The following is a 13,183-nucleotide window of genomic DNA, read 5'->3' as shown; positions in this document are numbered from 1 at the left end:
AGCCCAGGCTCTAGAGCCTATGAGCCACACCTACTGAGCCTGTGCGCCCGCGAGCCTGTGCTCTGCAACAGGAGAAGCCCCTGCAGGGAGAAGCCCGTGCATCACAGCTAGACAGCCGCCCCCGATCGCTGCAACCGGAGAAGAGCCCACACACCAACGAAGGCCCAGCGCAGCCAAAAAAAAGAACTAGCTCAGGGAAAAACAGCTTCATCAGTCTCTGGTCTCCTTCCTCTTTTATAACTTCCTCTTCCACTCTCACCCTCCACATCCTGCTGCCCTGACTTCCCCAAGCCCCTGTGGTCTCCTTTTGGGCCGGAGCGTTCCCCTCTCCCTCCCTCCCTCCCTGTTGCCTTCTTCTCTGGGTCCGTCAGATAGGGGATGTCTCCCACCTCAAGCCTACAATCCCTGAGGCTTGAGCAGGAACAAGCCCTCAGGGACATTTGGCAGGCAGATAGTCAGGCAGCCTTGGCTTCCCCGTCTCTCCTGGGACCTCTGCCCCGCTCTGCTGCCCATGTGGGACCCTCACATCGGGTGCGACCCACAACCCTCAGTTGACGGTGTGTTCTGTTCACTGTAGGTTTCTTAAAAATACTGTTGTGTGGACACAGGCGAGGATGGGAATATCAACCAGCACACACAACCGCTCATACAAATATTCTATTCCCACCGGGCTGGCTGAACCAGCAGGGAGGTAAGCCCTGAACCAGCGTCTGCACCAACCTATGGTCACCTCCATGGAAAAGTCTTTAAACTACTGAACTTTTGGTGCTGAACTCAGTAGGAATCATGAAGTGTGTATCAGTTGTCATCTTCCCTCAAGTTTTAAATAAAAAAAGCACCTCGATTTTTGGTGAACACACATGTACCAGAGATTGCTGATGAAATGGAGACGGGAGAAAAAGACGTAAGAGGGAGGGGCAGGGACATAATCTCTTCATCCACACTTACTTAATTTCAGTAGACATGTGTGCCTTCTGGTCACACGGCAGAGTTCTGAGATAAGAACTGACAGCCCTGCTTTCCCAGAAGATGAACACAGAGGAGAAGGCATCAAATTAGAGGTGGGGTCTCACGTGCCAACCCTCTCCCAGAGTGACTGGTCTCAACTCGCTCCTTAGGAAGACAGGAAATACCTTCCCTGAACACCAGGTGCGACTGCTGTGAGGGTCACTTGAAGAGAGGCTGCTTTTCGCTGCAGGCATTTGATATTCGATGCAGGTAGAACCAATGAGGCTGTAATTGATGAGTACTTCAAGGGGTTTCTGAAGTCAAACTAAGCTGGTAAATAGTAACCAGCTGCCCTGATAAACAGGTCCAGGCTTTTTAGTATGACCCGTTTACACATGTATTAGCCTTATTCCAATAAAGGTTCACTAGAACACCAAAAGTGTCCCCAACACAATATGACCAAGAACTCCTTTCGAAGGTCACCGCAGCACACATCCCTATGGTTACCTACAGCTTAGAGCTTGCCTGCTTGTAACAAGAATTCACGGCCACTTAAAATGAAGCACTACAGAGCAGGACATCGGAAGGATCAGAAAGCGTGTGTGGAAGGGGAGACAGGCAAGGATTGAGGGGGTTGTGGAGGAGGGGGTAGGGTTCATTGGAGAAAACAGGGATCTCAGTAAGAACTGGAGGTAGGTTCCATTTCCTGGTATTTAGTTCCCAGCCTCTTGATGATCAAGATACTGATTACAACCAAAAGCAAAAATTCCAGACACTGAAGTTAAAATTAGACATTCCCATGGTATGACAAAAGGAGGCTTCGAACGTCCCAGCACTGAACTCCAGAGACACAAACTGGACACGAAGACCATCTGTCTCACTGAGACACATCACCAGCCTGTCCTGGAGGTGGCGCTATCAGCTGGGGCCGGCTGGGCAGTGACCATCCCTAAAGCCACAAGCTCAGTGGGAGGAGCCCTGGGGGCTGAGAAAGAAGAGCTCTCCCTTCCCAGCACCACCCGTGCTCAAGTGTCTCCCTCATTGTCCTGCCTTCACTTACATCCTTCTCTGAGGATCTGAATGGAACCACGTCCTTCCTGGGAAGCCTGGATCCCCTGAGCTGGGTGCAAACAGAGAAGTCAGCTCAGGAGAGACCTCACCAAGCCTTCTTAGCCCCCAACCCGGGCATGCCGTCAGCCGCAGCCAGAAAGACTCCCAAACAGGACCCACATGTCCACAAGGATGCTTCAGAGGCTCTTACCTCCTCCTGAGTGTCCTCCACGCAGCTGTCCTCCTCCACTCCACTGCCCCATCCCAGCCAGTCACAAAGGCCCGTGGAAGCTGAGCTTGCCAGGCTGCCCTTCTCAGAAGCAACAGGGGCCCCACACGACGAGAGCCCTCCAGAGAGGGGGGAGCAATTCAATTAAGAGATGTTATGTGAACAGAAAAAAGGACCGTCTCTCCGCCCCTCTGATCTCCCCATCTGTTTGCTGTTACCTGAAATTCATCCCACGAGTTTCACGATAATCACTGCCAGCTTTGAACCTGATTAAGCAAGTTTAAAAAACTATCACCTTAGAAGAGGCAGCTGTTAGTTACTTTAATTTGATTAAATACTAGTCAACCAAGTGGAATGAGAATCCCCAGTCCTCTTGAAAAGTGACAGCATAATTCAGATTTGGTTAAAATCACACATACATGCACGGGAGAAAAGACTGAGATGTCGTCCACAAAAAGGATAAGAGTTATTGCCTCTGTGTGCTGTGATTGTAAAAGATTTTTACTTTCCTTCTGATCTCTTTTTCATTTTTTCCATGTACTACTTTTGCAATTAGAAAACTTGTTAAAAATGGATAAAGTACCATTAAGTCAACAAGGATTGATTACAAAGGTAAATAGCCACCCCCACGCTTCGTTTCCAACAAACCCGTTACTAATTACCTGTCCAAACAGATAACAGTAGTGTTTTCCAGAGGCCACCAGGCATGTGCTCCTTGCAGGTGCTCCGGTGGCCACACAGCGGCAGGTCCTTTTGCAGCTCACTCTCAACTGAGTGCTTCCACAGCCCAGCAACAATGGGCCCTCGGTTTGAGAGCTTGGCAGAGCAAGGTCCAGAGCACCCTCAGCTCCTGCTCTATTATCTGTGGTAACAGGAGGCGGTGAGGACCTGGCCAAATCACCAAAAGAAAGGAAGGGGATCACACACTGGGTCAGAATCTCGTCAGGTCTCTGAACAGCTGTCCCCAGAGCCTCCAGCAGGGGGCAGCAGGGCACTGTGAGCAACAGCCATCTGGTGTCACCGAGGAAATAGCCCGAACTTCCACATCAGGGCTTCCCCGGTGGCTCAGAGGTTAAAGCGTCTGCCTGGAATGCAGGAGACCCGGGTTTGATCTCTGGGTCGGGAAGATCCCCTGGAGAAGGAAATGGCAACCCACTCTTCTAGTATTCTTGCCTGGAGAATCCCGTGGAGGGAGGAGCCTGGTGGGCTAGAGTCCATGGGGTCGCAAAGAGTCGGACACGACTGAGCGACTTCACTTCACTTTCCACATCAGGTGGAAGCCTGCAGCAATTCATCCTTTCTGTCCCTGACTCAAGAATGCTGTGCCCTTACAGAGCTGCCTGGTAGAAAATCAGACTTTGAACAAGTTAACCGTGTCTTCAGGAAACCCACAGTCAAATGAGAAATCCAACGTTTCTTCTGAAATCATATTTTTCTGTTTGGAAAAGTCGCAAAACTACCGTGTCTATTTTGTATATTTACCTACATTTGGCTTTATTCCAAAAAGGATTAAAGGCAGTCTCACCAAGTTGCAAGGTCTCTGTTTCATCCTAATTACACAAGACAAAGGAAACACAGGATCCGTTCCTATTTGCCCCGGGTAATAAATACGGCTGTTTACTAATAGACATTCATCTTAGCATTTGCCGAAATGAAGTACAGGGAATTTGGTCCAAGGCTGAGAACAGATGAATCTTGAATGAAAGCCCAACAGCCTTGAAGTGATGCCAGCAGCAGCTAAGTGATTAGTGAAAGAAATGTTGCAAAAAGGAGCAGGTACCTTTTCTTGTGGCGCCTGCTCTTTGTACCAGCTAGTCATTAGTGGGAAAGCCCCATCCCTTCTCCAGCGATCAGTTTCCTTATCTATCAACAGGGGATAGGATCAGATAATTTGACTCAGATATGGAAAGAGAGAGGCCTTAAAGGGCCCTTCAGGAAGGACAGCTGATAGGAAACTTGTTATAATGTGCAAGAAGTCACTTTATGTGGAAGCCACACCTTGACCCTTCTTCATCTGCACAATGTGCAGCCTAACACCTGGCAAATGGGAAAGAAGCCCAAGGGGTGATCTTCACAGTTTTGAACCTAAGTAAAAGTTGGGAATGTCCAAAGACATCTGCTCAGCCCTCCCTGGAGCGCCCCCACTCCCCCCGACAAGTGGGAGTACTGCACGGAGCTCTGTATGACAAGCCCTGGTCTGGAGTATTGGACTGGCTTGTGTGGTGTCCCTGCTGGGGACTTCAGAAAGGTAAGTGCAGGTCATGAAGAGTGTCAAACACAAAATCTTTTGGTTTTAATCTTTACTTTCAATCCCAAACAATCTCTTTCCTTTTCGTTACAAAAGTACTAGATGAACATGGATAGAAGAAAGCTGACCTCTGCAAACTACGTGCCTTCAACAGGCGTCTCGATCCCGTCACCGACACCCACGTGTGAGGCAGAGACACCAGGCAGGTAATTCTCGGGAATCAGAACTATACATAAATGCACGATCATTTTATTTCATACAAACATGATCAACACGAGCGAAGCCAGACTGTGGATTTTACACACTCTTGACACTCCCAAGAGCCTTCTCGTGGGGCCAGATCTGAGGCCCAGCCCTCCCGGAAGGAGGACGCGGCCCGCGTCTCAGCAGTTCATTGAGACGACAAGCTGGACGTGCTGAGAGCCGAGAGTACCGCGGCCAGGCTTGGAGGGGTGGCCAGCCGGCACAGCTGGGCGCCTTCCTGCACGGGCTCCTGGCCAGGACCTGCCGGAAGGTCTCTGCGCTCGGTGGAGCAGAGAGCAGTGTCAAGCCGAGCAGCTGTCCAGAGCATGTCAGTCTCTGGCTTGACCGCTCACCCCCCCAGCTCTCTGAGGGGAAGGAGCTGTCAGTCCACTGTGCCGTTGTAGGATTTGTTGAACTTGTTGAAAGTGAAATCCACAGTGTGTGTGGAGATGGGCTTTCTGTACAGAGGGTTTGAAGCCTAGAGAACACAGAGGGTAAGAGGACATGTGTTAGCTCATTCACTCATTTGAACACACACAGGGCTGGAGGCCTTCCAGGGTCAGTCACCAGGAAGGCAGTGGGCTCAGCGTGCAGGTGGAGGTGCCTGCCTTGTGCTGCAAGACGTGCTCCTCCAACCCACTGGCCTGGAATGCCCCACCCTTCCCTGAACTCTCTCTCTCCATCTCTGAAACGGGGGACCCTGTCCATCAGACTCTAAAGTCCCTTCCAGTTTTCACAGAAACTAACTAGGACTTCAGGGGGCACTCACTGTGCTCTGTCCTTGGGTGACGAGCAGTCTGCTTGGGGAAGCAAGGCACACACAGACACTGCAATAGACTGGGGGTATGTGGGGTCCCCTCCTGGGCTGTGTCCAGACCGTCCAGACACCCCCTGCTCAGTCTGTGCCCAGCAGCTCTGCTCGTGAGCCTCCTGACCTGGGCGTGGTGTGGGGCTCTGTGCAGGGTGTTCAGAACTGGGTACACACCACCCCTCAGGCTTTGCTTCTTTGTTCTGAATGCTAAAGGTGTTAGGGGGCCTCTGCCTGAACTCAACTGGACCCCTAGGCTTGACATGTTTCCCACTTCCAGCTTCCCAATGGCATACCATTTCGTAGCGGGCCCTGGATCGCTCACTCTGGAACTTGGCGAACTCTCTCCGGTCATGGATGGTGACGAGCAGCTTCCAGATGACCAGAAGCGCAAACCCAGTCAGGAGGATACTGCCGACCACAGCCAGGAGGATGGTCATGGCGCTGGGGGCGGTCCCACACTCTGGAGGACCAGGGCACGGTGAGCAAGCCGCCGGCATCACCATGCCCCCACTCCAACCTCAGGCCCACCAGCTCTCCCCAGAGGCCTTCCTGTGCTTCATAAGACCCTCACATGGCTTCTGGGAGGTGTGGGTGGCAGGCGGGTTTCTCCATTGCACATGAAGTAAAAGATTCAAAGAAGGCTGGTGACTGTCCCAAGGCCACACAGCATATCAAGGGCAAAGTCCAAGAGAACTCAGAGGCTGCTCCACTTTTTCCCCACACACCCTGCGCATGGCTGCATCCCCCCAACTTGAAGCACCCACACCCCAGCCCGGCCCCGCCTCCCATGCAGGATGCTGGACCATGTCTCAACTTTCACGTAAATGGTTTCAGGAGTAGACCAGGCGGCAGGTTTCACGAAGCCGTTCTACAAGGGCTGGGCTGGGGGCCAGCCAACATTTGTAAGCCCTTAGTGTGTAGCCTTTGGAGCGAATGTGCTTATTTTCAAAGAACCACAAAGACAGCGCTTGGAAACAAAGCCTCATTCTTCAGGCGTGCATCCTGGGCTGAGACCACAGCCTCTCCCTCTGCCTCTGCCTAGGGAAGGCACGTTATGTGGTCTGGCTTCATGTGGAAGCAGTTTACAATGCTGTGAACTCAAGAGAGTAGATCTTTTTCTGCACCTTCACCCCCACTCCAACCTCCTCCAAAGAATAAAAGGGGTCATACCAGAAACCCTAATTATCCCAAGGAAAAGGGCTACTGGTCCCCGGGCCCAGATCGTGAGGCAGAAATGTCCATATTGGGTCGGAGCGTGCTGTCCTCAGCGGCTGGGCACAGCACTTGTGGGAATGTTAACACAGCGTTCTGCCCTTCCGGGACTCCACTCCAGGAAGGGCAGCCCAGCCAGGGCCATGCATGTACCCAGAGCACCCTGCTTCTAGCCCTGATGGTCCGGCCCTGCCTTGCACGCTCGCACTGCCGTCAGCCATGTAGGTTAAGTGTGTTCTGTGCTTACCGTCACTCCTGCACCCCTCCTTTGAGGTGAGGCGCTCCCCCCAGGGCAGGGCCCTACCCTCCTGTAACTCCCACTCCCTGCAGTCACAGCCCCCAAGCTCCGCCCCAGCGATGGTCCCCAGAGGAACAACCGTCTTTCTTCTGAACTAGAGCAGTCAGGTAGAGGAGGCCTTAGATCCTGATCTTCACAGGGAACTGTGGCCCTCCCCTCTCTGGAGTTTGGAAAGGATGGTGAGAAGAGGATGGGTGATACCTCAGAAACCAAGAGCCCTGGGGGAGCAGACGGGGCCAGGCCTCACCCACCTGGCTCCCTGAGGACCGTGAGGTTGGACTTCCCACTGGGGAGCTCTGAGTAGGTGAACATCATCACACAATCCTTGGCGGTTTTGTAGAAACAAAGCACAGCCTCCTGGTCATCTTTCACTGGAAGAAAACCAAGCAGAAATGTCCTGAGTATCTCTCTGAGTAACTCGGAGCCACCGAGGGATGGGGTGAAGAATCAAATCCTGCCCCCAAAGAAAAGGGGTGCAGAGAGGCTGCCTGGGAGTCTCTCATATCAAGAATGCAGGCCCAGCGCTGAGTTAGACTGCCCCAGGGATGCAAACTCCCTTCCACGTGAGGGAACCTCTGCAGCACTCACTGTGGGGATGTGGGAGGAAAGAACGCACTACGGCCAGGCGGGACAAGACAATGGAACTGGAGAAAGGAGGGGCTGTCCGGCTGCCCGCGGAGGCCTGAGTGAGGGCTCACACTTGAGTCCCCTGCCGGAGAGCCAGCCGCAGAGGCCGAGAGCTGGCAGTGCCGTCCTGAGATGTGAAACGAGAGCGCGCCACGAGGCAATGAGACGAGTAAGAGACTCCCAGCCCCAAGCGCGGTGCACACTGCTTGCCTCGCTCCCCGTGCGAAGCAGCTCCTTTCCTCACGCTGCCTCACACCCGCTGTCCCCTGAGGTGAAGGCGTCACCCTCCCCACCCCCCACCCCGAGCCATTATCCACAGTCCAAGGCTTCCCTGGGTCGGGGTTAGACTGATTTCTGGGGGGAAGGAAGCCGGGAAGAGTGTGAAGTAAGAGGGAGGCGGGTGATAAGGGAATGACCATGGGTCCTGAGTAACAACTCCAGGTTACGTTGTGACACGGAACGCCTTCCATGTCATGGAACCCTCTGTAAGCCTGTGGCTCAAGGGAGGCTCTAGTAGGACCAGACAGTTCTGAGTGGTTATCAGACATGGAGGCCTGGGCTTTTCCCCTCAAACCCCAACCGTAAGCCCAGTCTGGCTGAGTGTGAGCGTGTGTGTGTGTGTGAGCGTGTGTATGTGTGTGCTTGTGTGTGAGCATGTGTGTGTGCATGCATGTGTGCGTGTGCATGTGTAAGCCTGGGGGAAGGAAGGAAGGATAACTGCTGAATTCGAACAGAAACTTTCTCTGTGAAGCAGCTGATTCAGGTCACAGCTGTGCGTGAACAGCAACCTTTGCCCCAGAGCGAGTTAGTGGGTCAGGAGAGGCATTGCCCTGTCTTTCTGTGGGTGTCCAGTCATGAGGCAATGGCCCAGGTCTGCAGGAAGAACTTGCTGTGAGCCAGGCCTCAAGTCACAAGACAGAAGCAGGGCAGGAAAATTGGCAGGAGAGGCCAGACTGGGTGGGTGGGGGGCTCCCCATTGGCTCCCAGGTGCAGTACAAGCCCTGGCACACAATAGGTGCTCAGTGACCATGCGCTGATGGCATTCATGACTTGGCTTCCATGATTTGGCCAGAGCATCAGTCAAGACCAGGGAGGCAGGAACAAGGAGCAGGGACCTGCAGGAATTCTATCCTGGGTTCATCTGGACAGAATGCAAGCTCTGCCTTGTCTGATGCCAGCAGCATCAAGAGAGCTGTGCTGGGCTGAGGCCAAATGGGGCAGGGACTGGCTAGCTGGTCCCCAAACGTGGTTTCCCAGCTTCCTGGGCACACCTGGATGGCATTTCCCACCATTCCTGCAGTAAATGTGGCCGGGTGACTGAATTCTGGGGGGGCAGTTACATGTACCCTTCCAGGTCCAGCCCATGTAAACCTCCCATCCAGGCCTTCCCTCTGTCCTCCCCATGTGTACTCAATGGAGAGGATTCTGAGGACCTGGGGGAGGGTAGAACCAAAACTGAGAGGGTACCTGGGCTCATGAAGGACCAACGGAGGCTTTGTCAACCAGGAACATCTTCACTTTCAGTGAGTGACAAACCAACTTCTATTTTGTTAAGTCACTGAGGTTCGGGGCACGTTTGTTGTGGCAGCTAACAGTGCTTATTGTAACACACCAACTTCTCAGGAAGCCTGGGAGAAGACGCGGCTAGGAAGGGACTGGGCCCAGGGACAGGACAGACACTGATGAACAGGGAGGGTTTTATACCCTGGAGAGCCTGGAACCTGTGCCCTCGCCCAGGTACCCCAATTCCTCTTGGGGAGCCAGCAAGGACTGGCCAAGGACCTGAGGCTACTTCCTAACTCAAGGCTAAAACTACCGTCCCGTCTGCCAGGCAGCCCTGAAGATCATCCCCACAGGAAAGAGTCCCTACGTCTCCTGCCAGGATCCAAAAGGGGCCGGCTGCCCAGGCCACTCGGTATACTCACCAATGGTGTCCACCCGTGTGATCACCTCATCCTTGCACAGGTTTTGGCAGGTCTGGTTGTCAGCTGAGCTTCCTGAGTGAAGCAGCAAGCACTCGACACAGTCTCTTTGGAAGAGAGGCGATAAATGTGGGTGTTAAATGCTGTGGATCAGCCCCACACATGTAGCCGAGTACATGCCCCAGGAGTGCAGATCCCAGCCCTCCTTCAGGTCCCTGAAGCTTTAACTTCTCCCATCTTCAGCTGCTTAGCCCTACTGTCCCCCCTGTCGCCCTCATGCAGGGAAGCCCGAAGGTCCTTGGAGGAGCCTAGGTGAGTTTAGAGACGTGTCTGGTCCCCATGTCAAGTTGCAGGCTGGAGGCCTTTCAAATTCTGACACCAGGAGCCACATCCACCTGCACTCTGGTGCGTCAAATGCCTCCCTCAGGAGTCTGCCCCAAACAAGGAGCTTCTGATGATTAAAAAAAAAAAAAGTATTCCTGGCCTTGAGAAGGGGTTCTCACATGCCTGTGGCCCCAACTCCCAAGATCCTCACCAGGAGACCATCACGCAGGCAGGGCTCTCAGCCCTCCTGCACATTAATCTCTCTGGGTGGGCTTTTAGGACATCACTGGGGGGGGGGGCACCACACCCACAGAATCTGCATCACTAGGGCTGGAGCCTGGTCTCCCAGGGATTGAGCAAAGGTGAGGGCTGAGGACCACTGTCCTGGAGACTCTCGGCCCTTCCCCCTTCTCCCTCCCAGACAGAGCCCACGTGGCCTGAGAGCCAAGCTCTAACGGCTCATTGAGATTGTTGTGGAGGGGAGAGAGGGTCCCTAACCCCTCTGGGGGACTGTTGGGGGTGCATAAATGGGGTGGCAAGAACTCAACTGCAGGGAGAGGTGCGTTGGAACAAAACTGCCAGCTAACAGTGAACTTGCAGGGCCTTTCTGAGGTGATGGAGCTCGGTGACCTGCAAGGAGGTGAGAGATCCTCCAAACAGGGGCTTCTCCAGGAAATGGGGTGAGGGCTCCAGAGTTAAGCATGTGGGGCAGGCCGCTGCGTCCTGGCAGCAGAGTGTGGCGGGGCTGAGGGGGAAGCTTACAGAGCCTCAGCGACACAGGGGACAGCAGCCCGTACCCCACAGGCCTGTGGGGACCAACAGAGCTGTGTGTCCAGAAGGCTCTCTGGCAAAAATAGGCAGGAAATATAACTGCCAGGCATCAGGTTTCTCATTTTCATTTTTAAATTCCTTGGGATGGAGGAACCAGTTACTACATTTCCAGGGCAAAAACTGTGCAGTGGATGCCAGGCCTGAAGGGAGCTGGGAGCGTTTCATTAAGTCGCTCTATTTTACAGGCGAGGGAAATGAGGAATCAAAGGCAGCAGGGTTCGGCACCCAGGAGCCCCGCCGCTCCGTCAAGTCCCTCTCCAAGTCTTTCCTCTGCCTTCTGAACATTGAGGAGGACTGGGCGAGTGAGTAGGTTGTGGAGAGAAAGCAGATGAGACCTTCTTACTAGGGTTGTAATAGTTTGAAGAATTCAACCATCCCAGGATGGGCCACAAAATTCCTCTCTCCCGGAATGACTTCATGGAAACATTCTGGAGTTAAACAAGTCGAATTGCTGCATTTCCCCTGAGGCCAGAGCCCAGTGGGCGGGTACTGAGACTCGGCGGGCCCCAAAAAGGGGTGGCTCCAGCTCTGGTCCTTCACACTAATGCCGCTGCCCTCCCCCTCCCCACAATTAACATACCGCAAAGAAAGGTGTCTGCTTCCGGTCTCCACTAGGATTCACCACAGAGGCCTCCACCTACAGGCCCTGTTGTCAGGCCTACTTCCAGGGAACACTCCCTCATCCACACTGGCAAATCAGTTTAACCCATGTGCTCCTTGCACTGGGCTGAAATTTGTGATTTATTGTAGTCACGTATTAACTTAAGTCTGGCTTTTAAACAAACAAGCTGCAGACAGACTCTGCTTAGGGAGTCTGTTAATTGAAATCAGCTGAGGCTGAATATGAACTCACCCAAGGTGAAGGGTGTGTTTGGTTAGTTCTAGAAAGTGGAGATTGCCTCCTCTGAAGTACCAGAGGGAAAAAGAAAAAGGACATAAGACATTGGAAACCTGGTGGTTCTCAGGAAAGCGGTGAGCAGAAAAACGGCCTGAAATGAGGAGTTATCAAAGGGACTTCATTTTTTTTTAAGTTACAAGAAGGCTGTGAAAGAGGCAGTGTCAGTGTGGCCCAGAGACAAGTAAGGAATAGTGAGGTTCCTTGATGGCATCTCTTTGCTCTCCTTGCTCCTTTGGTGTTAATGGATAACAACCAAAAAAATCCATGTCTTCTTAGAAATGAATGCTTTAAACATTTAAAGCTAAGGCTGTCTTCCCAAGCGTCTTTTAACTGACCTAAGCCAACCCTTTATTGTCTTGCTGCTCCAGAGGAAGGCAAAGAAACAGGTTTTATCTGCTTTTATTGGTTCCACGAGTATTGTCCTAGCTTCATCCCCACCTCCCAACAGCCTCACATACCCCAAGGTCTGGGAGCACAGACTCAAAAGGGTTCTGCGGGTGGGAGCTGGGGGGAGGGTGCCTCCCTCAGGCATTACATGTTGATAATGGCTGAGAGTCCAGGCTCAGATGGCCACAGCTATTTGGGCTCCAGACCCAGGATCCTAACCTCCTCCCCTGGGATGTTTCCGTTTGCATTTCTGCTATTTCTCCACTCTTAGCAGGTCTACAGTGGACCTGTGTTTCTTTTCCCTTACTCTGCCTGGCTTTCCTCTAATTACACAAAATAAAATCTGGCCCTGTCTGTCTTGTCTCTCCATCTGCGGCCAGCTTTCAATTACCCACGCCTGGATTATTTGTGGCAAACGTCCAGACAGGGGCTCTGCCACCCAGAACGTTTCTGAGTTCAGACTGACCGGCAGCCCCAGCCACTCGGGGATCATGACCTCCTCTCATTAGGAGCCTGGGCCAGGCATTTGGAAGGGATATCTGCCAAAAAAAATTGCACAGTTGCATTTCCCAGCCAAAAGGAAACAACGTCTGTATTATTACTTGTTTCTGATTATCTGTGCCCCTCCCTCCTGGCCCCTCAGCACAAGGATGACGATGGCACAGCTGTTTCTCTAGCAAAATCAAGGCAAGCTGTCACTCTTGCTTTCCCGATGCCATAACTCCCTGCTCTCTTTCATTCCCTCTCATTCGTGCTCCGGCAGAATGTGGAGGGCAGAGCTGCGAGGAGGTCAACTGGGGAACGTGACCCTGTGGCTGGGTCAGTGGAGGCCTGGAGCCTGTATCTGGACAATCTCTGCATTCAGCAGCAGCACGGAGACTCGCTCCATTATCTATACAAATGGAGCAGAAAATTCAAAAGCCACTGCAGTTTGTTCCTGGCATGCCTTATCTAGGTCGGGTGCCCTCCTGTCCAATTTACCTTCTGATGATGTTTTGTTTAAAGCAGTATTTTCTATACAGGGAAGGTGGCCTGTGAAACACTGTTTGGGAGATGTTAATGGGGAGGGTCAAATTCATTTGGAAAAAACATGCATACTGAATATCTTTTTGAAATACTCAGTGACATACTAAAGGCTCAAGAAGATGCTATTTT

General features: G+C 52.7%; 1 protein-coding gene across 1 annotated transcript in view; it reads right to left on the bottom strand.

The window, feature by feature from the left end:
- Window positions 1-4,498: 4,498 nt before the first annotated feature.
- Window positions 4,499-13,183, bottom strand: part of ITGB5 (integrin subunit beta 5) — a 112,867-nt gene continuing 104,182 nt past the window's right edge. The window contains exons 12-15 of the mRNA XM_040250287.1: window positions 9,592-9,695; window positions 7,291-7,410; window positions 5,823-5,989; window positions 4,499-5,196 (exon numbers count right to left, since the gene is read on the bottom strand). Of these exons, the coding sequence (XP_040106221.1) occupies window positions 5,101-5,196; window positions 5,823-5,989; window positions 7,291-7,410; window positions 9,592-9,695 (487 nt within the window). The 3' untranslated portion in view covers window positions 4,499-5,100. The remainder of the gene's footprint in view (window positions 5,197-5,822; window positions 5,990-7,290; window positions 7,411-9,591; window positions 9,696-13,183) is intronic.

This window comes from Oryx dammah, unplaced genomic scaffold (assembly GCF_014754425.2).
Source record: "Oryx dammah isolate SB20612 unplaced genomic scaffold, SCBI_Odam_1.1 HiC_scaffold_2, whole genome shotgun sequence".
Classification (NCBI taxonomy): domain Eukaryota; kingdom Metazoa; phylum Chordata; class Mammalia; order Artiodactyla; family Bovidae; genus Oryx; species Oryx dammah.
The sequence above is the reverse complement of the archived record's forward strand: the minus strand, read 5'-3'. Positions and strand labels throughout refer to the sequence as shown.